This window comes from Lathamus discolor, chromosome 6, assembly GCF_037157495.1.
Source record: "Lathamus discolor isolate bLatDis1 chromosome 6, bLatDis1.hap1, whole genome shotgun sequence".
Taxonomy (NCBI): Eukaryota; Metazoa; Chordata; class Aves; order Psittaciformes; family Psittacidae; genus Lathamus; species Lathamus discolor.
In genome coordinates, this window is record NC_088889.1 from 52,929,484 (window position 1) to 52,953,792 (window position 24,309).

Here is a 24,309-nt window from a genome sequence, read left to right on the forward strand (position 1 = left end):
TCCCGGTTTTTCCACCCGCTGGTGGTCAATGTTCCACAGCAGGCTGTGGTCCTGCAGCACTTTTACTTAGGGAGGTTTAAGGATTTGCTCGGCACCCAGCACAGCTGCACTCCTGCTTGGGCATCAGGGCTTCTGCAGCCCAGAGGGATGGAAATGGCTGCCCTGAAGACGGAGTACGTGTGTGCCCAAGTAGCTGCAGGTTTGCTTATGGAGGCTCGATGGCGGTGATGCTGATGGCGAGGGGGGTGGCACATTGCTGATGCTCACCCAGCTTGGGGCATGCCATGCATGCTGCTGGGGTGCGCCAGTGCTATGCGGGCCCCCCAGGACTCCACTTGCTTTCCCAGGGAGCAGAAAGCTCCCAGGCTTTCCGGGCCACCTCACCTAGTTCCATCTCTGCCTCAGGAGGACTCGGGGATGTGGGTTTGCAGCCAGCACACAGTGCTGCCCCTTGCCCAGCCCTGGTTGTGGGGTGCTGGGGTCATGCAAAGGCTGTTTCCTGACCTGTCCTGGTGACTAAGCACATTCTTTTCCAGATGTGGCTGAATCCAACTTCTCCTTCTCCCGCACCATGTGCCAAGCCATACCCTCGTTTATGCCACAACAACCTTGGAGCCACAGGCACTGCTGCTGGGCCAGGACAAGGGCTGCCATAGCAAGCTCATGGTGGCATCTCCCAGTGCAGGCCTCAGCCAAGCTCCTGCACCCTGGGCCATGTTAATCAGCTTTACTGTGATTTCATGCAGTCCCTGCTTGCTTTTGAAACCCTCAAACTGGGAGGTTTATGCCACTATTTCTCTTCTCTGTTCTCCCCATCATAATGCAGCTGCTCTAATCCAGCAGCACTTGCCCATGCCTTGCACAGGCAAGGTTCCTTTAATGCCACTTGCTTGTGCTACCTTCCCCATCACAACTACCCCTTCCAAGGGTCTGTTACACTGCTGGATTGGCAGGAGCAGCAGCTCCCTCCATCCCTGTGATGCCTTGGGAACACGGAGGTCAGTACCCTCCGTGTGAGGCCCAGAGCAGTACCCAATCGCCACAGGATGAGGATGGGCTTGGGGAACAGACGTGATCCCCATCTCTGCTTTTGGCAGTATCTAGGAGCTTGGTTGAGCTCAGCAGGGCCAAGGGGCAGCACCTGTGCACCCCTCCACAGGCAGCAAGCTCAGAGGTGGGCAGCCAGCCAGGAAGATATCCCAGCCACAGGGAATTAAAGACAGCTTTAACTCTCCCCTCAGCAGCTCTCTGCATCTTTCTCCTCCTCTCTGCTGGGCTGGAGTGTTTCATTCATTGGTTGCCTGCCTCCCATTTCACTATGCATAAGGGCTGTAATTAGGGCAGCACGTGCCTCCTCCTGCCTGTGCACTCGCGCTTGGAAAGCGCCACCTCCAGCAGACCTTGACTCACTCAGTGATGACCCTCTGCCCCTGGCCTCCTTGCCCTTCCCTCTCCCAGTACATCCACGGGTTTCCTCTCCAGCCATCCCTTTAACAGCAGTGAGAGGGAGCAGAACAGTTGAACCAGGTCTGGCTCTTGGCACTTTGACCAGGGATGAAGTAGTGTAACAATGGCAGAATGAAGATGTCTGGATCTATGCCGTTGTGACCACCACATAGCCTCTTCTGTCAGTGCACCCAGGCTGGTTGGTGCGGTGGTGGGGAGCTAAACGGTGCAAGGGAGGACCCAACAATGCCAGTGTGGGTTGAGCCTCCTTGGTCTGCGTGCAGGGCTGCCCTCCACCACTACAACCACCGGTGGCCAGGAAAGCAGGCGCACATTGACATGTGTGGCCACAGCTCCGTAACTCTGGCCTTAGGGCACGAGTGCCAGGTGGACTGGTAGCCCAGGGCTCCTACCTGTAAGGATGGAGACACTGTGGAAACAGCTGTCCAGCTTGCCCAGGAGGATGGAGAGGAAGCTGTCAGCAGCCAAGCCAGCCACGTCCCGGGTGCTCTGGTCGTAGACCACCACATCCTGGTGCTCCTCTGCCTCCACCTGCAGGGCAACAGCGAAAACCGGGCGTCAGAGAAATAGGCTGAGTGCTGAGGGTGCTGCTGCCCACACCGCCATGGGAAGCAAATCTGAATTTAGCAGTCACACAAGCAGAAGATCACAGCTCTACGCCATCCCCACAAGCTGGCTTTTGATCACCACATGAAGGGTCCAGGCAGGCTGTGACTCTGCATCCTAACCTGAAATAGGGTCACTCCTCCCCATTGCCCACCTTCAGCTTGCCATCACTTAAATGCATCCCAGAAGTCACTGTGACTTCTTCCACCACCTCCTCCCCACCTGGCCTTTCCCCTCAGATACTCCTCTGCAGCCTGGCTGGTGTCATGAGGATTCAGGGGTGGTTCTGCAGACAGGGGTGCTCCCAGCACAGCTCTCATGCTGTGGCTGGAGCAAATGGGGCTCTTCAGGCCTCAGCCTGGAGACACTGCCCAGCACAGTGACACTCTGTAGGCACTACCCCTCTGAAAGCTCAACCTGAACCTGCAGATCACCCTTGAGGGCTGAAGGAGCTCTTGTTTAGCTCAGTGGATGTTCAGGGGGATGTTCTTTCTTCCTTTTGTAATGAATGGCAGGGCTTGTACACTGTAGAGATATGATGGGGAGAGGGAAAGGAGCTCCTGAGCTGCTCTCATGTGACTTCACACACCACAAACAGCACCCAGCCCTACTGCCTGATGCTGCAGTCTCTGGGGTAGGTGAGATGGTGGGGTACCCTGAAGGCATGTAGCTGTATGCAGGCAGGAGTCCCCCCACTCCTGTTGATGGCTAGATTGCAGCAAGAGCACTCAAAGTGCAGCCAACCATTCCTACACCTACATGAAGGTCCATGCATTAAAAGAAGGTAAAAATCCTCCCTTAGGCATAGCTCAGTGCATCTGCTGAATGCTGATGGCATATGCCTGCCTCCTGAGCGCCTGCCCTCCCAGCCAGTGGGGTAAGGCACATCCATCACACTGTGGGAGGAGGAGGCAGCGGCAGGCAGGGAAGCAGGGTCTGCACACCAGAACCCATCTCTCCTCCAGCTTATGTTGGAACTGCCCAGTGCCCACTGCCTGGCCCTCTCCAAAATCTCCTTAGGAGACCACTAGAACTAGGAACCACTCACAGGTACCCGCCTCCTTTTGCTGTCTCACTGCCATGCCCTATCTTACCACCAGAGCAGATTCACTCGGGATTGCTGTCAGTGTTAATGCTGCTTTCACACCCTGCTGCAGGTGCTTCCCTGCTCACAACGTGAGCGCCATCCAAATAAAACTGCAGGGCGCACTGATTTAGCTGAGCTCATCACATCTCCTCGCCGCAGCAGGAGGACAGTCCTGCATTGGCAGAAATCCCTGCCGGGGCACCATGCGCAGCTCTGCATTAGGAAGGGGGAAGCTCAAAGGAGCTGCATGTCTCCATCCCAGCACCAGGAACTGGAGAGCAAAACTGGCCCTGCAGGTCAGCCGGAAGATGGGAGGGTTGAAAAGGCAGCAGCAGGATGAGTGGGAAGGGAAAAGGACACGTGAATTTTAAAATAAGACATTGAAAAATGCCTGAATCCACCTGGGGGCAAGCCAGCTGAGGATCTATACCAGCATCTCTGCTTCCCCCATCCCTGAAGCAGGACTTTCACAGGAGGCCAGCCAAGCACAGCTGGAGGGAAACACGGTAAGCTGCCGAGCCAGCTCTGAGCTGGAAGACTGCCAGTCCTTAACAGGGCTACTATCCCTTCAAACCCCCCTAGCACACCGTTAGCATATCCCAAAACCCCCGTCCCCTTCCTGAAGCCCCAGGTTAACAAAAACGTCTCCCCTGAAAGCACAGTGAGGTGGGGACTGAGCGGTGGTAGGGCAGGGGCTCATCCTGGCTGCATGGTCCAGATCAGGGTAGCTGCAGGGGAGATAGCAGCTCTGGCCAAGCAGAATTATCCCACAATAGGATTTAGTGTTCCCTCCGCATGGGGAGGCTTTGTTTGGGCCATTACTGCAGGGTTGCTGAGCAACGGCAGAGATGTGCGACACGGTTTACATCTTATTAAAGTTATAAGGTTTCACTCAATGTAAATGCCAAACAAGTGCTGGCCTCGCATGGCCTGGCTGCAGAAAATAAATACCCCACTTGCTGGGGTGAGAATGCCTGCAAGATGGTCCTGAGGAGCTGTCATGGAGCACACAAGCAGTCCACACTGTTGTCACGGCTCCTTGCCACAAAGAGAAATGAGAGGGAGATGTTTAATCAGGTCCCCATGGTCTCTCATTAACTTCACACACTCCTGATAGCAGGGGAAGGTTCAGCCCCATCTCTGGCCTTGAATATTCAGAGGTTAAAAGCTAAGTGGGGCAGAGGAGGAGGGTAAACCTGAAGAGATGCTCAGGGCCAGATTCCTGGTTCTGCCAGGCACTAACATAGGGCAGAAGCACAGCTGACAATGGAGGAGTCCTTCTGAGGAGCAGCACCTCGGTGGTGGGAGCCCTCCCATGGGGGTTCAAGACTGCCCATGTCTTGAACTCACATCACCCAAGACTGCTGAAGTAACCAGCCCCCCAGGAATCACCCTCCAGAAAGAGTTCCCACATTCAGACAGCAAGTGGCTATGGCACAGCGTGTCTTTTAGCCCCAAGCAGATGTTGATTAGGGCTTGTAAGCGCTTGCATGCCTTTGAAAAGCTGCTAGCCCACCCACTGCTGGATATACCCCATGGCACCTCCCCAGGGACAAGCCTCCTGCCTGCCAGCATCTCAGCTGGGGGCTATGGCCAGCCTGGAGCCAACAGCCCCAGCCAAACACCAGCTAAAACCATCCATTGCCTTTACGCCAAGCCCAGAGCTCCCTATCACTCTCCCCAGCCCTGGCTGGACATGTGGTGCCAGGCACTGGGTGGTTCAACACAGTCCTCGTCCCTGCTCCACCTTTCCCTGGCTGCCAAGCAGGGATCATGATGCTCTTCAGGTGATCTAGGCTAAGATAAGAGCAAGCTATCCTGATTATCCCAATTGCTACCAACATCTCAGTCACATATTGTTTCAAAACACAGTGAATCAGCCCACTGAAATAACAGGGCTTTCATCAACATAAAGAACAGCCAGGCACACGGCTCGAAAATAAGCCCTAGCTTCCCCTCAAGCAAAACAGCTGCCTGCAGAGCCATGCTCCTAATGCAAATACATAAATATTCCAATCGCCCAAAGAGACCCTTGTCATGCCTCAGACCGTGGCTGTAGCTGCTCTGGAGATAGCTATGTTTCAGGAAGCAAGAGGTCGAGAGGTAGAAAGACTTTCCAGGGAGATCTTGAAGAAGTGAAAATTTCAACGTCTCCCTCAAGAAATGCTAGTGAAAACCCCAAGCAGGAATTTCCCATAACCTCTGCCCCTGAAACTGTACTGAGGAGCGGAATTATTCCGGTTGTTATTGGAATCTATTATTGGGAGCATTTATTATTGCAAGTATTGAAGGAAGGGTTCAAAACCAAACCCAGAATATTACGTTGGTACCATCTTTGTGTGGAGGGAGGCTATTGCTAATTGGGAAATGAATTGCTGCTGCAGTGGTTCCCAGCTAAGGCACCATGGGAAGATGATGCACGACGGGGCTCGGGGAGGGGTGGCTTAGCTATGCCCATAACTGTAGGCATATTTCATTGGAAAAAGAAAGGGATTTTTATTTTCCCTGTTTCTTCTCTCCTACCAAATGGCCCTTTCCTTTCCTTGCACGAAAAAAGCCAGGAGCTGCTGTTATCCCGCAGCATCGCTCCAAACCGCAGCATCCAGAAGCATTGTTAATGGTACCCTTCCTTAATAGCAGTATGGAAAAGAGGGGTGTGAACACTGGGAAAGGCAAATTAGACAAATGCTCTCATCCTCCCCCGCCTGCAAGCGGGTGGGAGCAGCAGAGGGGAGAGCCAGGTGGGGCTGTCCAAAGCTCTCTTTGCTCTGGGCAGACGAGGAGGAGCAGGGCAAGGTGGGGGCTCAGGACTGCCCTTTCCCTGCCCGGGCAGGCCCACGTCGCTGCCAGCCGCCTTTGTCTCGGCAGCCCCGGCTGGCCGGGAGCAGGAAACAGGAGGAGGGCGGGAGGCCCGTCAGAAGGAATAATGGGGCCGGACAATCGCACCGCTGATGTCACCCTTCCTGCCATCTGCTCCCAACGCCAGCCATGCCCCCCGCCCCCCCGACTTTGCCCCACCACCTTCTCTAGCCCTGGTGTGGGGAGCCAGGGGTAGAGCAGGCCAGAGATGGCAGGTGAAGGCAGGATATGATACAGGGTAATGGAGATCTAAACCAGCTTTCAGCATCCCCCTCTGAGGGTCTATGCACCCCAAGCAGCGGACCTTATTGATTACTGGGGGCCCCAAAATACATCTACAACCCAAGTGTCTGAAATCAGAGGCATGGGGGAAAGAGAAAGGGGGAGAGGAGAGTTCATGACACGAAAATACAAACTTGCAGGTGTGTGATGAAAAGCCTTGGGCATCCCAAACCGTGACCACCACACCTGCTTTATGCCAGATGAGGATATGGCTGTAACCACCCTGGATCCTACTTCAGCTTCCCAGGGCAAGTGTCTTAAGCTCGCAGGGGTGTCCTGAGGCTTAATTAATTCCCAGGCTGCATGCACTGGGAGAGCCAGCGCACGAGCAGCAGCAGGGGCAGGTGGCCTCCTGCCTGTGGGTGCGCCGGGAGAGATTTCAGCCGTACCGAAAAGAACAGAAAAGGAAAAAGCCGTGAATTAAAGACGGAGGCAACGCCTCTCCTCCGCTCCCCCTAGCATCCCCACTTATAATCACATCCACAGCCGGTACCTGGACCATTATGCAATGATCCAAGAGCAGGAGGGAGGCGATTGCTGCTTCTATGAGGACAGAACAGGGACCACTAGGACAGACCAGTCCTGGGAGCCACTGCTCCTCTGCAGCTCATAGGCTGCAGGGTTGAAGGTGGACAGCATCAGCTGACGTTAACTCTTCCATGCTTTCCCCTTCCCCATCATCCTTCTCTTCTTCCTCCCCTTGCACATTGCCTTTGCTGCTGATGCTGCTCCACGTGACATGACAGTGGCCGCTGCAGAGGTGACCCTTGCTGGGAGGAAGGCGGCCATACTGCTCTCCTCCTACCTCGCACAGAACTGATTATTCTGCTTTATTCCCTTGGGGATTTAAGAGCAGCTAAAGCTGTTCAGGAATCAGTCTCTGCAATCCCCTCTAAATCGCCCAGCGCAGAGCATCACAGCAGCAGATTGGCGCAAGCCTGGCCCCCCCGCTCTGCGAGTCCCCTTGATCCCAGCGGGGTGATGTCACCGGCAGCCAATGCGGGCAGCAGTGGCTCCGTGGGGCGGCGGGGGGGGGACACGCCACAGATGGCTCCAGCTGGGCCCAGCATTTGATTAATCGCCTGAATTACCCTCGCTTTGCCATAAAATCGCAAGGCGGGGGGGGGAACAGTAAAAGCGAGCTGGCGGGAGGGTGGGCTGCAATGGAAAACCAACCTCCGGCACCCACCGGCGCAGGCCTCCAGCAGCATCTCAGTGGAGGGCAGGGCTCAGGCTATGGCACCGCGGGGGCACCCTGGCCAGGGCTCCAGCCCAGCCCCGTGGCTCAGAGCCACCTCCATTATTCAACTAGGAGTGATAGAGAGAGGAGCCTGTGAGAGATAATATGCCATGACACCGGATAAGAGCTTCTGGCGTCACAGGGGAGGAGGATTACATGTCCCTGAATGGAGTTAGAGATGACAGAGGGGCGGGGAAGAGTTTTTAGCAGGGGATTAAGCTTACAGCTCCAGGAAGGCTTTGGGGAGTTGTTCGCTGGCATAGGACAACTCTGAAGGCTGATATACCTGTTAGACTTGCCCGGGAAGGACTCCTGGAGCAGGGAGCCACGTCAGCGGGGTGGGAGCAATGAGCGGGTCCTGAAGGACTGCCCTGTGGCTGCATGAGCTCACACTCCAGCTCCCCAAAGGGTGCCAGAGAGATGCCAGCAGATACTGATGTCAAGGGATGGAGGAGGAAGATGTACATACCAGGCATAGCCAGTGCATACTATGTAGCCAGCCCTTAAGGAAGTCTGCATCCTACCCTTCCCTCTTCTACTGGGAAGAGGGGTACAAGCATCCACCTGGAAAAGTGAGGGATGGACCTCCTACCTTCATCTTGGAGCCAGGCTGGATGAGTTCTGTGATGGAGACCTTGTCCTGCTGGAGCCTCCTCTTGACGAGCTTGGAGCAGCAGATGTTGACAGAGCTGAGGACGTGCCAGGAGTTGTACTCCACGAAGGAGCGGCTGTCAATGACCAGGGTGCCCTCTGCTCCGTTCCGCAGGAGGCTGGCCAGCTTCTTTGGGTCCATCACCTTGCGTGGGAGCCTGTCCCCAGCCATAACGGGCCTGTCCCCTCTATGGTGAGTGGGGGGCAAGGGGCGGAAGGACGCCAACACCCGTCTCCCTGAGGGAAACGAGCAACGGGGTAAGGGTGAGCAGGGCAGCACCTGTCCTGGTCTCCTCACACTGCTAACACCCAGGATGCCAACTCATTGTGCTGAACCTGGAAAAGGAGGAAAGGAGAAGACAACTGGTCAGCTGGGCAGGATGTGACATTCACCTTGTGCCGAGTCCCCAAGGGCTTGGCCTTCAGAAGGTGCCCTCAGAAGAGTGTAAGAGTGCAACAAGCAGCGCTTTCTAGGCATGTTCTCAAAGCCTGAGGGCATCTGTGGCTTCAGAGCTGCCCAAGCCAGAGGTTTTCTCTTTGTATTTAACAGCCCTCAGTGGAACTTTCTTCCATGAATTTGTCTAATAGCTTTCTGAAGCCATGTGATCTTTGACAGGCCCAGTGGCCAGTGGCAGGTAGCGGAATGGTTTGCCAGCTGTGACGAAGATGTCCTTCCCGTGGTTTGCTCCAAATCTGCTAACCAATGGTTTCTCTGGGTGACCCTTACTACTTGCACTGGAAGAAGCCACACATGCCCATTCCCTAATCACCTTCCCCACAGTTCTCACCACATTTAGATCTCGTTTAAGACCCTTTCAGGTCAGAGCATCTACAGAGCCTCCTGCTGCACAGATACCTTTGACCACCTTGGCCAGCCCTGACATGCCATATTTGAAAGGCAGGCATGAGTCACCTCCACAGGGCAAGACATTTCCTCCTTTCCCTGCTCCCAGCCCAATAGCTCCTTGCACTCAGTTTCATTTTCCTGACCTCTGCCAAGCACAGGCCTAATGGTTTAGCAGAAGTAGCTTAGCTCAGCTCTAAGGTTTTGCTGCTGCATGGTAATAGCTAGTTCAGGGCCCATCAGACACACCACCAAATCAGGTTTGCTCACTCACATCCGTCATTTTACAGTGGATTTCCATCTGCCTTATAATCAGAGCCTGCTCATGGGTATCTTGCCAGCTTGCCTCCTGACAAGTCAAGAGAAAATGACCTCTCTCAGAAGCCAAGAAGTTGAGCTGACCTTCACTCCTGCCTTCAAGAAACAGGACAGGCATTAGGGCAGAGGCCATGGGAAACTGTACTTGGACCAAGGTGGCCCCAAAGTGACTACTGCTTTCCAGCATCAAACTTGCACAGACTTTGAAAGGGGGTTCGTTTACAGGGGTACATATCTGGGCTCCATTTTAGGAGCTGAGGAGGGTCAAGCCTGGTTCTCTTTAAAACGCCACCAGAAGAACAAGGTTCCTTCATGCCCAGCCCATGGGGTCTGCAAGAGAAATAGGCAGGTGGGGGGCATTCAGCTCAGGATGTCTTCTAAGGTTTTAATGGCACACATCATTGCAGTCATGTTTTAATGGCATTAGGTTTTAATGATGCTGCAGTCATTCAGAAAACAAGCCCCGGCTACTACCAGGCTCCTCTTGTTCCTGCCAGACGGTGTTTTAGAGAGAACCCGCAAGCTGTTCTGAGAAGCTTTAATGCATCTGAATTAGGAGGACTATGAATGCCACGCCTGGAAAGGCCATTGTAAAGATTTTCATTGACTTCTGCAGGACAAGGATTTAGCCCACAGACTAGAGGAGGCTTATGCGTCATGCTGATCCCAGTGAGGCAGCAGTTCTTGGAAGCTCCCACAGTCAAAGCCCCTGTGGTGTGGGCACCTACTGCAATGATAGCTCAAGACACAAAAGAGAAATGGGTCCCTGTCATTTCACTACTGGGTGAAATGACAGGGATCTCAGTCACCAGCCACCAAACCTGAGGGACACAGCCAGCTCACAGGAAAGGCATGGAAAGCCACAGAATATGAGGGTGGGGGTTCCAGCATTTGCTCTGGCTCATGACTCCAGCATTAACAGCCCCAACTTCCCTGGCTACCAGACCTGCCTCCCAAAGCAGAGGGTACATGTCCCAGGCTTCTGGATCTAAGCTCCCAGTACGAGGCCACGTTAGGGCGTCCAATCTTCCCCTGCCCCTTTATCACATGCAGGCTGCCTCTGCCAATGCATTAATTCAAACTCGGGGCGGGGGGATAATCTCCTAAAAGCCGCACTAGTGATGGCCCCTCCTGGCACAAAGGATTCTGGCAGCCCCGCAGCTCCATGGCATCGCTGTCCCCAGCCCCACGGCAAGCTTGTATGGCTCTGCGGCTCCTTGCGGTGACTCCAATTAGAGCTGCCCCGAGGCGAGCAGCCGGCGGTCCCCCCGCCGCAGGGACCCCGCTCCTCCCGCCTGCCCCGGCACTCCTCCGGGGGGGGCTTAAAAACTGAAACAGTTCTAATTAGGGGGTCTGGGGGGGAGCGAGGCGGGCTCCCGCTGCGATGTGACACACCTCATTACGTCGCTACCGCCTTGCCAGAAGACCCCCTGCTGCACCTTGGCTATAGAGCCAGGGCACTCAGAAAGGATGCAAATTAGCCAGCTTTTCCCCTTCGTCTTCCTTTCACACCCCACTCCCCAAATCACTTTCTGCCTCCCTTCCCCATCAGGACACCAGGCTGCGAATTCTTCTCCGCTCTTCCAATTACATCCAAGAAATAAAAAAGGAATGGAGAGCCAATAGACAAAAAGGATGGGGATAATACCACAGCAGAGGGATGAGAGTGAAAGACTGAAGTGGGAGGAAGGAGTGATCCAGCACAGGGGGCACATTGACTACCTCCAGAGATAATGTGGTATCTACTCTCCAGATAACAAGCAAGGCGTAAACTTCGGAGGTCTCAGATACAAATAGACGAGTCTGGGAAAGATAACAGATCCTTGATCACTTAACTGCTCTGAGAGGAGTAAGCCAGAAGAAGAGGCCTTCCATGCATGAAGTTCTAACAGATGACTAGGAGTTTGGGTGGAAGAGATTGGAGAAGACAGACAAAGAGGCTTCCTGGCTTATCTAATAGCCACCCTCCTGCAGAACAACCAGATAAAGGTCTTCTCCTGGTGGCAGACACATGTGATATGTCAGCCAGGTCCCACTCCCAGCTCTACCTGAAAGACGTGGGGGAAGGCAGAACAAATCCATTCTGCCCCTCTTTCTGGTGGCCTTTATGGGAGATGGAGATGTCTGAATGCGGTTGTAGGGAGCAGTAACCCTGGCATCAGACCCAAGACACAAGGACTTCTCAAAGAACATGCCCAGCCAAGTCAAAAGCAGATAAACCACCTCTCTGCCAGCAACCACAGGACATTTTGAAGCCAGGCTGAGGGGTGGTGGGTTCCTCCCCAGCTAACAGGCACCCCAGGTACCAGCAGAGGCTATGAGAACTTCACAGTACCTTGCAGGCTATGTGTGAGGTGGTCTCTGAGAAGAATGAGCTCTAATGCCTCTATACCTGGGAAGGTTACCAGAGAAGGAAGATGTCTTTCTGCTTCTACTCAGATGGGTCAAAAGGAAAACTGAAGGAACAGGCATAGCCATGGAGAACTTGCTGACGTAAGGGTTCTTCTCACTATAGTGACATGAGACCAGGGGAAAAGGTTAACCTGGAACCTAAATTAGGGTTTCAGAAATATAGCTGTGTCCCTCTCTTATCAGTTTATTATAGCCATCTTAATCTTCTTGAGTGTTCCTGAAGAACATTACCATAATCCTTTAATCCCACCTCTCCCTGAAGTGCCTGTAATGAGAAGATGGGCACATGGCTTAGCTGAATGGGGACATCCAGACAGGAGAGGCTGCATTGCAGCCGAGGGACAGAAAGACGGGCATAGCTTAGCACACAGGCTGGGCCAACTGCCTTCTCACTGAGGCTGTGTCCCTGGTGTCACTTCCATGGATGCGTGTGTCAGGTGAGGCGTGGTGGCCACATGAGTCACAAGCATGACAGAAATGTGTGCGGCAAGTGATCAACCTGGCAGTGACCGTCTTCTGGTCAGGCCAGGCAAGAGAGCAGGAAAACCCAAAACACACCCAGCCTGAGTCTATCTGTGTGGCATGGCAGACAATGGGAACTCACCCCTGTGCTGGCTCAACACAGGTCACCAAGGTGGAGGCCACTTCCCTCAATTTCTTGTCTTGCACAAGGTCCTCACCTAGGAGAGGTGATATGATAAGGGTGCAGATCTGGTTTCTCTTGTATCAGAGTCACCAACTGGAAGCCCCGCACGTCTGCAGCAACCATAAACCTCACTAACTGGCATGTCTGCTCTTTGCACCAAGCTAGTAGTTGTGTCCTGGAGAGCTCCCTCTAACCTCTACATATGGTCCAGTTGAGGAGAATCTCCCCTCACTGCCTTGGGCTGGCCAGCTTTTCTGCAGGAAGTAGCTCTGACCCCATGAAAAGATTTCCATCATGTAAGTGAGATTGGATCTACAGCACACTCCCTGTGGTGCTCATCCCAGAAGCATGCTCCTCTGATGGCATCTCCACCTTGAGTTTGCCAAGGCATAAGAGCACCACAGAGAAATGCCTGCTCGTTTGTCCCCAGTAACTCATAAAGCAGCCATTCCTGAAGAGCTGCCATCTCCATCTCCACCCAGCAGCACTGAGCTAAGGGAGCTGGCTTCTCCCTCTGCAGTCCTCCTGGGGAAACATCCATGTCCTCTGACGCCTGCAGCAGGATGCTTCCTGGCCAGGGCTGCTCTAGACAGCCATCCAGCCATCCATCCACCCATCCATGTCAGCCTTGACACAGCCCTAGGCTTACCAATGAGATGCTGGCAGGACCCCATTGGCCCCCAGCTCTCCAGACAATTAGGACGTAAAACGTGGCACTTCTTCCAAGCCCTCCACGCTTTTTTCCCTCCCCATCCCCTCATTCCTTTCAAGTGCTTTGGCACTTAGCGAACTCCCCTCGGCAGGCTCATGCTGTTTGAGGGATTCCTAAATCACGGGCCTATTACTAATTATTATTATTTTGCAGCAGCAATCAGGGACGCGGGACTCATTAACAAGTTAGCACCTCTGGTTTCCCTGGAAACCCTCAGCTGCCAGGCAACGGCTGCGCCTCCAGCCCGAGGCGATGCTACTGCAGTGCCTTCAGCTCACTCCCCAGAAGGATGCTCAGGTTCTCCATAGGCTGACAAACCCAGATTAGCAAATGGGATGGGGCTAGGAAACTCCAGGATGTGTCCCCCTGCTCCACCCCATCTGCTGATCCCCTTCTGCCACTCACAGCATCACAAAATGTGTAGTAGCTTCTCACTCCCAGAGATAGAGGCAGGCTTCCTCCAAGGGCAAGGAATTTGGAGCATTAATGATCCCCCAAAGTGGCAGTGGGACAAAGCTGTCAGGTGCCTGCGATAGCCGCTTTGGAGGTGATGTAACTGCTGCTGATTTCTTAGCAGCTACTCAAGGTCCCTTTAAAAGGCAGCACAAAAGATTTCTCTGCTTGACGATGGAAAAAATGGAGTGTCTTTTTAATTCTGCTCTGTAAAACAAGGCTGGGAAACACCATTAACCACATCCACTAACCCAGACACAAACTCTGCTTGTCCACCGTTCCCCAGTGAATCTAAAGGATGTGAGGAATGACATCTCCCGAGCCGCAGCAGTGTGAAGATATGGGGAGATGGCGATGTGGTAAGCAGCCCAGCTCTAACTCCCCGAGACCCACAGGGGGTTTTCCCATGGCAGATAGAGGACCCCCCCAGGAGCCTCTCCTTCTTCCCATAGCACATCATCAGGAGGCAGCTGCTGCACCTTTGCAGGGTTTCAGGCTCAGCTGCTTGCTGATCTCATGATTTTTCCTTAATTTCTTTTCCCCTCCTCCTTTCTCTGCAGCAGCCTCCTTTCAATTCCCGTAGGCTGGAAGCAGCATGGTGGGGAGCCCTGCAAGGAGCTGCACGCCTGCAGCGCCTGCTTCCCACCCTGCGCCTCCCATTCCCCTTCTGCACCTGCAGCCCTCAGTCCAGAAGATGTTTTCCACCAGAGGACGTTGCTGAAGGACCAGGATGTCCTTCAGAAGCATGTCAGATAGTGCATTCACACCAGACAAGGGATGCAGTGCTGAGGCATGTGGCATAGGGATGGTCAGCCTTAGCACATGGCTGCTCATGCTCAAGCCGCAGACAGGAACACAAGGATGAAAGGAAAGAGAACAGAATGCACCCAGCTGCAAGGGAGCCTTTCCCATGCACCCCTTATGCTGCAAGGCAGACCAACTCTTCTGGAGGCCAGTTGAGCCAAGCGAAGGGTCCCTCATCCCCTCCCACCACCTGATGTGCCAGCAGCTTTGGATGGGCTATGTCTACAAATGCAATTTTCTCCTAGTCTGCTTCCACCAAAGCAACCCAGGTGCATTTAAGGATTTGCATAGTGGACATTCACAGAAAACTTTCACTGCAGTCATGGTGGTCAGTCTGGAGATCCGGTCAGGAAAAGCCAATGAGGACAGCAGGGAAGGGAATTCAGCCAGAGTCTTGATGACAAGGCCAGTATCTGCTTGTCTTAGACTTGTGTTTTTAACATGATTTGTATGGTTTTCCCCTTCAGCATAAACACAAACTTTCATTTTAAAGGCTACACAAGCTAAGCCCAAAGGTTACCCACGATCAGCCAGCCATTTAATAACTGCTTTTGCCCACACTGAGGATGGAGCTCCCAAGCATGCTGCTTTCTAATACCAATGCTATCCCATTTCTGTCCTCATCCTGCCAAGCCAAGAGCTGGCCAGGCTCTCATCCCAGAGCTGAAAGCACCTTCAGCTTTGAGCAGCTTGGCACACATCACAGAGGAGACATCACACTGGAGAAGGGAAGTCTAGCCCTACTGATGCTTCAGTGGCCCTTGCTGCCCACTGGCTGATCTCCCCACCATTTGCTGCATGACCCCATGAGCCCAGAAGCTTATCTTGGGAATCTCCAGCAGCTTGTTTGCCTTTTTGCAACAAGAGCAGGCAGAGGCAGCCCAGAAAGGTATGCAGTTAGATACTTCTGCAGGGCTGGTCCCGCTCTCTTGTCCTAGGATACCAGACACCATAAATACCTGCTGGGTACTTATGAAAGGGTCTCCAGGATCTGCACACTCTTTTCCTACAACACCTACATGCTAAATGAAAGAAAGCACAGGATTAAGCTGTGGTTCCTTGAGGCTGCAGATAAATATGCCAGCATTTCACTGCTTAAGGACAATCCTGAAAGACATGAGCTTGTCCATGTCAGTACAGTGCCAGGGACAGTCATGGATGAGGCCAAGGCCGGTGAAGCAAGTACCTAGCAAACATAGCGGCAGTCTGCTGCCACCCACCCAGCACAGTGTCATTAGTGTCCCATACTTAAATGAGAAATAAGACCCCTGGCCTCTCTCAAGAGCAGCATTGCTGTGTCCTGGCAGGATTTACAGTTTCTGACGATAACCAGCGCAAACTGAGGTGCAAGTGGAAATCCCAGCACTGGTTTCCAGCCAGCAGAGGCCAATGCCCACCACAGTTATGCCACCCCGAACCCTCTTGATGAAACTCTGGTCTTCCTTCGGAGACCCAGAATTCAACTCAGATGCAAGGGGCTACATTGGTTTTCCATGGGATGAGACACTCCCCAGGGCAGCAAACACATTTGCAAGGCTCTTATGACCTGGTTCAAGGCTTGCTGAATTTTGATACACACACAATAGCCAAATTGCTCACAGGATTGGGATGAATTAGCACTAGTCAGCTCAGGCTCTACCTCTTGCCACAGCCCCAGTGAGGATGCACCAACCCCTGGTTTTGGAGGATTACCTTTATCTAGAAAAAACTCACAAGACAAAGCAAAACCCAAGCTGATGTTCCTGCCCCACTCTTTCCTTTTCCCTTGGGGGCTGTGATTCATAACCAGCTGGTTTTGTTCTGTTAACCTGAGATGACATGGAGGTCAAACAAAGCATTTTGGAGGTCTTCCTCCCTCCTCACAGCCCTGGACAAGCAGCTGCCCATTGAACATGCTGAGCTACAGGTTGCTGGTCAGATGCCACAGCTCTTCATGTATGAAATCCTACAGCCTAGCCTCTTTACTGAGAGCTGGATATTGCAGCATTTTGTAATCATCTCTCTTAATCCATATTATCATTGCTGTTGTGGGTGGGAAGCGAGATGAACTCATTCATGGGGGGAAACGAGCAGCAATATTCCCCTCACCAACTCCAGGCAGACATTGAAGCACTATGTATATGTATATATATATATACACACACACATATATATATTAACCCTAGTTAAAAAAGAAAAAAACAGAGATATATCATGACATCCATCCAGAGCTGTAACATCCTCCAACTCATTTCCACACCAGCAGGTCTGATTCATCCCTGCTTCTGATCATGCAACAGAAAGCGCTGGGTGATCACACCAAGCCTTGCCCCTTTAGGGTTGCTGGCTGACCCCCAGCTAAAATCAGTTCACTCCTCCTGACCTTCCTGCCCATCCTGCTATACTCCAACAGAGCTCATGCTTATCTTTATATCAGGTACTGCTGAATGAACCTTGCTCAGGTGCCAGACAAAGAGCCTGCCAAGCTCAAAGCAGAAGGGATTGAGAGGACGACACAGAATTACCAGGCATCAGCATTCGGCAAGCAAGCAGAGAACACGGCGATCTATTTTTAATGGCACAATGCAAGTGCTTTACAAAAGGATGCATCTGGGGAGATTCTGCCCAGTCAGAGATTTGCATTGGGTTTTTTTGCAGCAGCAGTCAACTTTTCTTGGTTCGTGGGAGGCATTTTGTCCCTTCACCACCCCACAGGATCATTCAGAGAGCTCCAGCTCAGTTTCAGCTGGAGGCTCATCCCTCTGGGTCACCTTTGTACCCTGCTGCATCCTTTTGACTTTCCACCAGAAGAACTGCTCCTGAGGTGGGCAGCCAGTAAGGTGTAAAGGGGAGCTTCAGGCTTGCTTGGCTTCTGGTCTTAGCCCCACTGAGCCAGCAGAGCTGCCAGGGACACCCCTGCAAGGTCCACTGACAGCAGCAAAGCAGTTAACATGGTTTTTCAGAGGCTAGCTCACAAGTCAGCAGTGCTGGCACCCTCTCTGCACCAGCCCTCTACTCAACAGCCTCAAGTGCCAAGTGAAGCTCAGGCTGTGCCTGTCCGCTCCCCATGCAGGGCTGCCGGCCAAGGCAGATGAAGATGGCATGAATAACTCCACTCAAGCTACGGTTCAAGGAGGACCAGGCTGCCATCGCAAGCTTGGAAACGAGGGTTGTTAGAGGCAACGCAAAAACAATCAGATGCTGTAGATACTTCTTGGTTGCTTCTTTTCAACAGCACACCCCAGAGACTGATGGACCCTCTTTGTCTGCAGCAAAGATTGCCTGGCGTTACCCAGGAGGGGCTGGATTTCAATGGGAGATGTGTGATTTAAGCAGAAGCAGGTTTAATGTGTGGGAAGGGCTTGACTTGCTTGACAAAAAAAAACACCCCTGCAACCACCTAATAAACAGACTGAAATTTCTACCAGAGCTTCTGCTGCATCAGCTGAATTACCATGTGCTTTAGACAGCAGCGCTCCTCAAAGGACTAAATCCCTTATTAAAAGGAAGAAAAAAGGCGAGATGAAAAGAGCTGGATGTGGGCACACCGCGCGCCTATGTGCCAGATGAGTAACTTGGGTCGGCAGAGAAGGACCGGGAAGACGCACTGCATCATTAGCAGGGCTGGAGGACACGTGCTGTGGAGGGGAGGATGCCAGGGTCATGCTGTCATTGGAATCTCCATACAGGATCAAAGCTGTGGTCCACCTTGTTTCACATCCCCTCACCATCACTGCCTAATAATAACAGGTATTTTACAAAAGCCTGGGAGAAGCAGGATGGTGGGTATTTATGGAGTAGTCATGGAATAATTTAGGTTGAAAGGGACCTCAGGAGCTCATCTGGTCCAGCCCTCTCTCCCTTAAAGGAGAGCTAATGTCAACACCAGAACAGGTTGCCTTGTCGTTCTGGTCACCAAATGACTTGCTGCCAGTCATCAGGAGGCTCAGAAATTATGTTCCCCGTAACTCAGCATGCAGAAATGCTGCACAGAGAGCCCCTTTTGCAAACTGATACGGCATACCATAAAGGGCTCTAGAGACATTCCAGAAGAACACAAGGTTTCTGCCCCAACAGACCTGAAGGCTTGGTTTAAAAAAAGATAAAATGAAGGCAGACAAGTCATGCATGCCCACATTGGGGTGGGCGAACAGGAACCATGAGGAACCAACAGGAACACACAGTAAACAACATGGGAAAATGCGTAAGAGGAGTGGGAAAGAAAGAAGGAATCATGGAAGGATTGCTAGCCCCAGATAGGTTGCTGTGATGCTCTTAATTTAATTCAATGCAAAATGCATCACTTATTTCACCTTCATGCAACACAGTCCCTGCATTTCTGTGCTGTTTGCACTCCCTGCTTGACCTATGAGACTCTTCATGTACTGGACCAAGTTCCAGTGAGCACCTCCAGGTTCTCCTCCAATCCCAGCCTGGGCTACTATAGCACCTACCTTCTGAAATACTGAGCCTTCCAAGGCATCACACAAACAAGTATGACCTGTCACTTTTGGAAACCGGAGGTCTAAAGAAGCATAAAACCCTACAGAAGCTCCGGGCAAAGCAAAGGAAGAAGCTCCCTGCACACCAACCTAGATTACCGTGTCCAGCTGTGTTTAGAAAACCTCAGGGGAAAAGCCAAATAGCAGAGAGGTGGAGCAAGCTATCCTACAGGAGCCATTGGCACTCTACTGGCATAGGCTGAACATGGCTCTGTCCCATGCATGGTCCCCCAGCATGGCCCTCCCTTACTCTCATTCTCCTTGAAGTTTCTGAGAGCCAAAGGAGCTTCTCAGGCAGCACTGACCCAAAAGGATGGGGGCAGAAAGTCTATAAACACCTCTGGTAAGAATAAGGGATGAGACCCTGTTTTCCTTTCCATGACCTCATGCTACAGAGGAGACAGGACAGCCAGGCCAGAGCTCTGTATGTTCCACCATGGTCTCAACTGCTGGTCTGCCTCTGGCAGAGCATCCCTCCCACGGGGATGTGACACATGCCATGGTCTTCCCCTCCATCAGAGGAGCAAGCAAAGCCACCAGGGCATCACTAGGGTGCAACACACCACCCACTGTCCCTGTGGGAACCTGCACTGCCATTAATCATGCCACAAGCTCTGCCTGGCTTTGAGGGCAGCCCCTGATACCACTAGTGTAGAGCATCTTGCACGGTCAGTTTTTACCCCCTTACATTCCCCTGGCTGTATCATAATCCTGCACACAAATTACACCCAGGTCTCCTGAGCAAGCCTGAGAAAATCGTGAGCAGAGAGCTTGTTTAGTTTCTTATCTGATGAATGCTCCCAGGCCACTCACCTCCCTTCCCCAAGCTTGTCCATAATTACATCAGGTGCCTCCTTCCCAGTCGGCATCAGGCGGGACAGGTGTATCTTCAGAGAACAAATGTAAAGCTTGAAAAACAGGTTTTAAAACCCAGAGGGCATGGGGATGCAGAGGAGCCCGTTGGATCTTTCCCCACGGAATGACGGCATTGCTGCTCCAGCTGCAGGAGCTCCTCTGCATAGCAGCAGGGAAAAGTGCAGGGTGAGACCCAGCTACTGTGCTTGGAGGACAGGGAGCACCCGGCTGCTCTGCAGCCATCTCGCCCTTATCATTGCCATTAAACCAACAGCAGAGGGCAAAAAGGTCTACAAACTCTGCTAGTGTCCTAGGCAGGGAAGATGCAGCAGCTGCAAGCTCCTTCTCTTTGTCACCTCCTTCGCTACAAGACTCAGTCTGCTGGAATTGTTTCAGTATGATGGCAGCATCCGACAAGCCTGCACCATAAATCAAGACTGCCAAGTGCCAGAGCACCTCCTTTTCCTCCTTCCGTTCCCGATAGTGTTAACATGCTCTGCACCTGCCTGCACCCAGGGCTTTGGGAGCTGAGCTGTGCATGGGAGAAACTAACCTCTGATCCCTAAGAACAGCCTCGCTTAAAGGTGGAGAAAGAGGAAAAGCACCTACATAACACACTTCTTATCTCTTGCGTAGATTAAAGCAGCTGGTGCAGAGGTAAGAGGTAGGGATGGAGTGGGGACTCACTCATACTGATGCTAAGAGAAGTCATTTCAGAAATCCAGAGCCACAACAGGTTTCCAGTCTTTAGGGAGGTCTTTTCGGAGGGGATGTGGCTGCAGGGGGAGAAGCCAGTTTTCTCCCACTTCCCAAGATCCAATTTGGCAATATGGGATGGGGAGTATGCAACGTCCTACCCAGCCTTTGGGGGTATTTTGGTAGTAATAGTGGCATTGCATTTAATTTTAGATGAATTTAAGCTCTCTAAAGGCAGGCACCTCAGTGGCTTTCTCATCAAGGTGCGTGTCATCCAGCAAAAACATGCTCTGCAGACAAAGACCGTGCCGTATTTGCAAGGATAATCTCCATGCAGAGCCCCCAGTGAATGCTCCTAAGGACTCTGGCCACTTTGCTCAGCTCTCCCAAGCATAGATGCAGCTAGATTTAAACAGCAGTGCTAGATCTAGGTTTGCCTTCCCTACTCCCTGCCTTGTGTCAAGGCGGGGACAACTGGAAGCCATGAGGGTTATATCTGTTAGGTTAAAAGCCTTTTGGTGTGAGGTGCTGCCATCTCAGCTTGGAGACCCTTCAGCCCAGGGTTTGTGCTGCTCAAGAATGTTGCCGATGGGCTGAGGGCAGGAATTTCTGCCTACTGCCATTGCAAAGAGCCATTTGGGCATCCGTCTTCTGCTCATGCACCCAGCTGTCCTCTCTGATGTCAGGTGTTTGGACAGTCCTACACATCCAGTTCTGCCACCATGGCTGTGCCAGGCAAAATTGGGGACAAGACACCTGCAAAGCCCTGGCAGGCATTTTAAATTCCCATATACCTCCAGCTATGGCTGGGAAGGTTTTCTCAGTGCTGCAGTTTATTTCATTTTGGGAACCATTACAAGCAAACCCAAAGCGAGCACAGGAACCCCCATCCAGACCCCAAACCCTGACAAACCTCTTCTGCAGAGAGTGTCCTCCCGGCACAGACACCCTCCGACAGCATGAGCAAACCCCATCTGACAGAGGCAAGGCCAAACCCATAAGCACCAATTCCTATGCATCGAGTCCTTCCGAAAACAAAGCTCTCCACAGCCGCGTTTGGGCGCGTAGGCAGCTGTGCCCCTATCCTTTCGCCTCAGCGCAAGAGGATGAGAGAGACAATGCAAGCAAACGCTAAACACCGCTCCACAGGCAAGCTGCTTTCAAGGTTAACATGGCCCCTGGACTGCCAAGCGCAATCTTCAATGCTACCTGTTCAGGGCTTCTTGGGTACCCTGACCATCTCCCGTGGGGGCTCTGCCTTTATACCCCAAATCAGAGGGAGATCGAAACCTCTGGCAACTATTCGCAACGCATTTGTCATCACTAACTGCTTGGGATGGTCTCCTCCACGCATGCTTCTGCAGCGCTCAGCTCCCACCAGAGAGCTGTTGATAACTACCGCAATACGAAGGATAAACGCATCTGTGCCTAGAAAAATCCAAATATCCTCAACAGAACAGCATTGCACCGCGTCCTTCCTTCTCACGAAACCGCAAATTACTGACCTGTGCACAGAGCTCCCCCAATGCAAGCTGAAGCACTGACATCAGCTTTTGCTGTTGCTCAGGAATTTAATTCTGGGGGAGGAGAAAAGGGAGGGGGGAGCAGGAAGAAGAGGGAACTTATTTATCAATAAGGGAAATAACCAGGAATCTTTAAAAACAACCAACACTCAGCACCAGAAAGCGACATTTATCACCGTGTAATAATTGGGAGGGGGTGATCAATCGGTCCATGCACATTAGGGGTGGTGGAGAGGATTATTTTAAACGGGCAGCTTAACTCATTAATCGCTAGCAGTGCCTTTGGAGCTTCAGCAGTGAAGTGTTGCATGAAAACCCCCGCTGCTGAACACATGCCGGCTTCGTTTAAACGCCAAGGACACGGGGCGACACTCCAGCCTCTTTCATCATCAGGAAAACCACAGCGCTGTTAACACCGACTCCTCAAACACCAGCCCTCAGCCCCCGAGAGAAAACCCCTCAGCCCGCGACCCCCGGCCTGCCAGGACAGCGCGCATTCCAAGCAGCTCCCCAGACCCCCTCCTCACCTGCTCCACCGCCGTCCCGAAAGCGCGCACCGCGAACGCAGGGTGGGATTTTCAACACCACCAGCCCCCGAAAACAAGCGCAGCGCGCCCGACATGCGCGGCCGCGGAGCGCCAGCCTCCCCCCCTTCCCAATCCCCGCGGCGCAGCCCGCTGCAGGGCTACTCCCTCCCCATCCCCAGCACCCCCCTTCATTTTTTTCCTTGCACCAGAATAATTCCAACCCCCCCTAAAACACCCAAACCCCTCTATCTATATACATTCTATGCACATCTATACGCGTACATGTGTAGGTGTATGTTTTCGCGCTATCCACCGGCGCTGGGCGCGATGCCGGCTCCGCTCCGCACATGCGGGAGCGCTGCACCGCGCACCCCCCCCCCCCCCGCCCCTCTCCCTGCCCGTCCCCGTCTTCCCCCCCGCCTCCCCTCCCCGCGGTCGCAAGGACATCGATAGGGGCTGCACTGACCCGGCGCGGCGGGCGCGGACGGCCGCGCCGCTCCGCGGGCTGTCCGCTGGCGCGGCCGCTGCCGGCGCCGCAGGGCCCGCATGCCGCGGCGGGCGGGGAAGGGATGGGGAGCGGGGAGGGGGGGGGGGGGCGCTCCGCTCAGCTCCGCGCTGCTCCGCGCCGCTCCGCCGGGAATGCGCCGGCGATGAGGTCATGCCTCGGGAACGGGGGGAGGGAAAAAAAAGAAGGGGAAAAAAGCGTTGACGTCACCCGCAGCCAATCAGCGCGGGCGGCGCAGGGGCAGGGTGACGTCAGCCCCGCGGGCGCGGAGCGGCGCGCAGGGAGCGGGGATTGCGCACCCCCCCCACCGGGCGTGCGGAGCCCCGCGGGACTCGCCGCTGCTCGCCCCCCGCGGCGGGCGAGCTGCGCGGTTGGCTCCCATACCTGGAGGTTTTGGGCCCGCTGGAGAGTGCCCAGCGGAGGACCACAGAGATGCTCAGGAGCCTGGAGCATCTCTCGCATGAGGAGGGATTGCGGGAGCTGCGCCTGTTTAGTCTAGAGAAGAGGAGACTGAGGGGGGATCTCCTTAGTGCATATAAATATCCCAAAGGTACGTGTTAGGAGGATGGTGCCAGGCTCTTCCCAGTGGTTCCCAGTGACAGGGCAAGGCGCAATGGCCATAAACCAAAGAAGTTTCGCCTCAACATGAAGAACTTCTTCACAGTGAGGGTGGCAGAGCGCTGGAACAGCCTGCCCAGGGAGGCTGTGGATTCTCCCTTTCAGGAGATTTTCAAAACCCATCTGGATGTTTTCCTGTGTAACTCGCTCTAGGTTGCCCTGCCGTGGCAGAGCAGTGGGACTAGTTGATCTCCAGAGGTCCCTTCCAACCAGAATGACTGATTCTGGGTGATGCTCTCTTGCAAGGAGATGGATTACCCCACAGAAGGAGTGGCCTGGGCAGCAAAGGGGTTTTTTGGGGTGACCCTCCTGGCTGCTGAGGTTCCCAGGGGACACCTCCAGTGCCACACTGCTCCTGGCAGGAAATGCGCTTTTGTGTGGTTTTGGTTCATCAGTGGCTCCCAGGCTGCCCTTCTGGCCTAATGCGGGCGATACTGAGCTTGGAGCTCTCCCGCAGGCAAGGACCCCCTCCTGCCTGCAGTTCACCTGCCCGCTCTGCCCACCTGAAACACCCCACTGCTGAGCTAGGGCTGTAGGGCGGCTTCTGGGACAGCATCGCAGGACCCGCTCTCTCTGAAGTGCCCAAGCAGGTGAAGGACAGAGGTAAACATCTTGGAGGACGACATGGCAAAGAGTGGCCCAAAGGTTGGGAGCTGGGGAAGCCTGGCCCAAGGGTCAGCTCCTGGCTGGATGGTGTGAGCTCGCCTCCATCCCTCTGCGGTG

The 24,309-nt window shown here is 53.5% G+C and overlaps 1 protein-coding gene across 2 annotated transcripts in view; it reads right to left on the reverse strand.

Annotated features, from left to right (window-relative positions):
- The window catches only part of DUSP8 (dual specificity phosphatase 8), a 40,867-nt gene extending 17,851 nt beyond the window's left edge, over positions 1-23,016 (reverse strand). The window contains exons 1-3 of one of the 2 annotated variants that reach the window (XM_065682734.1): positions 22,930-23,016; positions 8,134-8,528; positions 1,860-1,998 (exon numbers count right to left, since the gene is read on the reverse strand). In XM_065682734.1, coding sequence (XP_065538806.1) covers positions 1,860-1,998; positions 8,134-8,364 — 370 coding nt within the window. In that variant the 5' untranslated portion in view covers positions 8,365-8,528; positions 22,930-23,016. Of the gene's footprint in view, positions 1-1,859; positions 1,999-8,133; positions 8,529-21,918; positions 21,956-22,929 lie in introns of those variants that run through there. The other variant, XM_065682735.1, reaches the window with a different exon arrangement.
- Between the last annotated feature and the right edge of the window lie 1,293 nt (positions 23,017-24,309).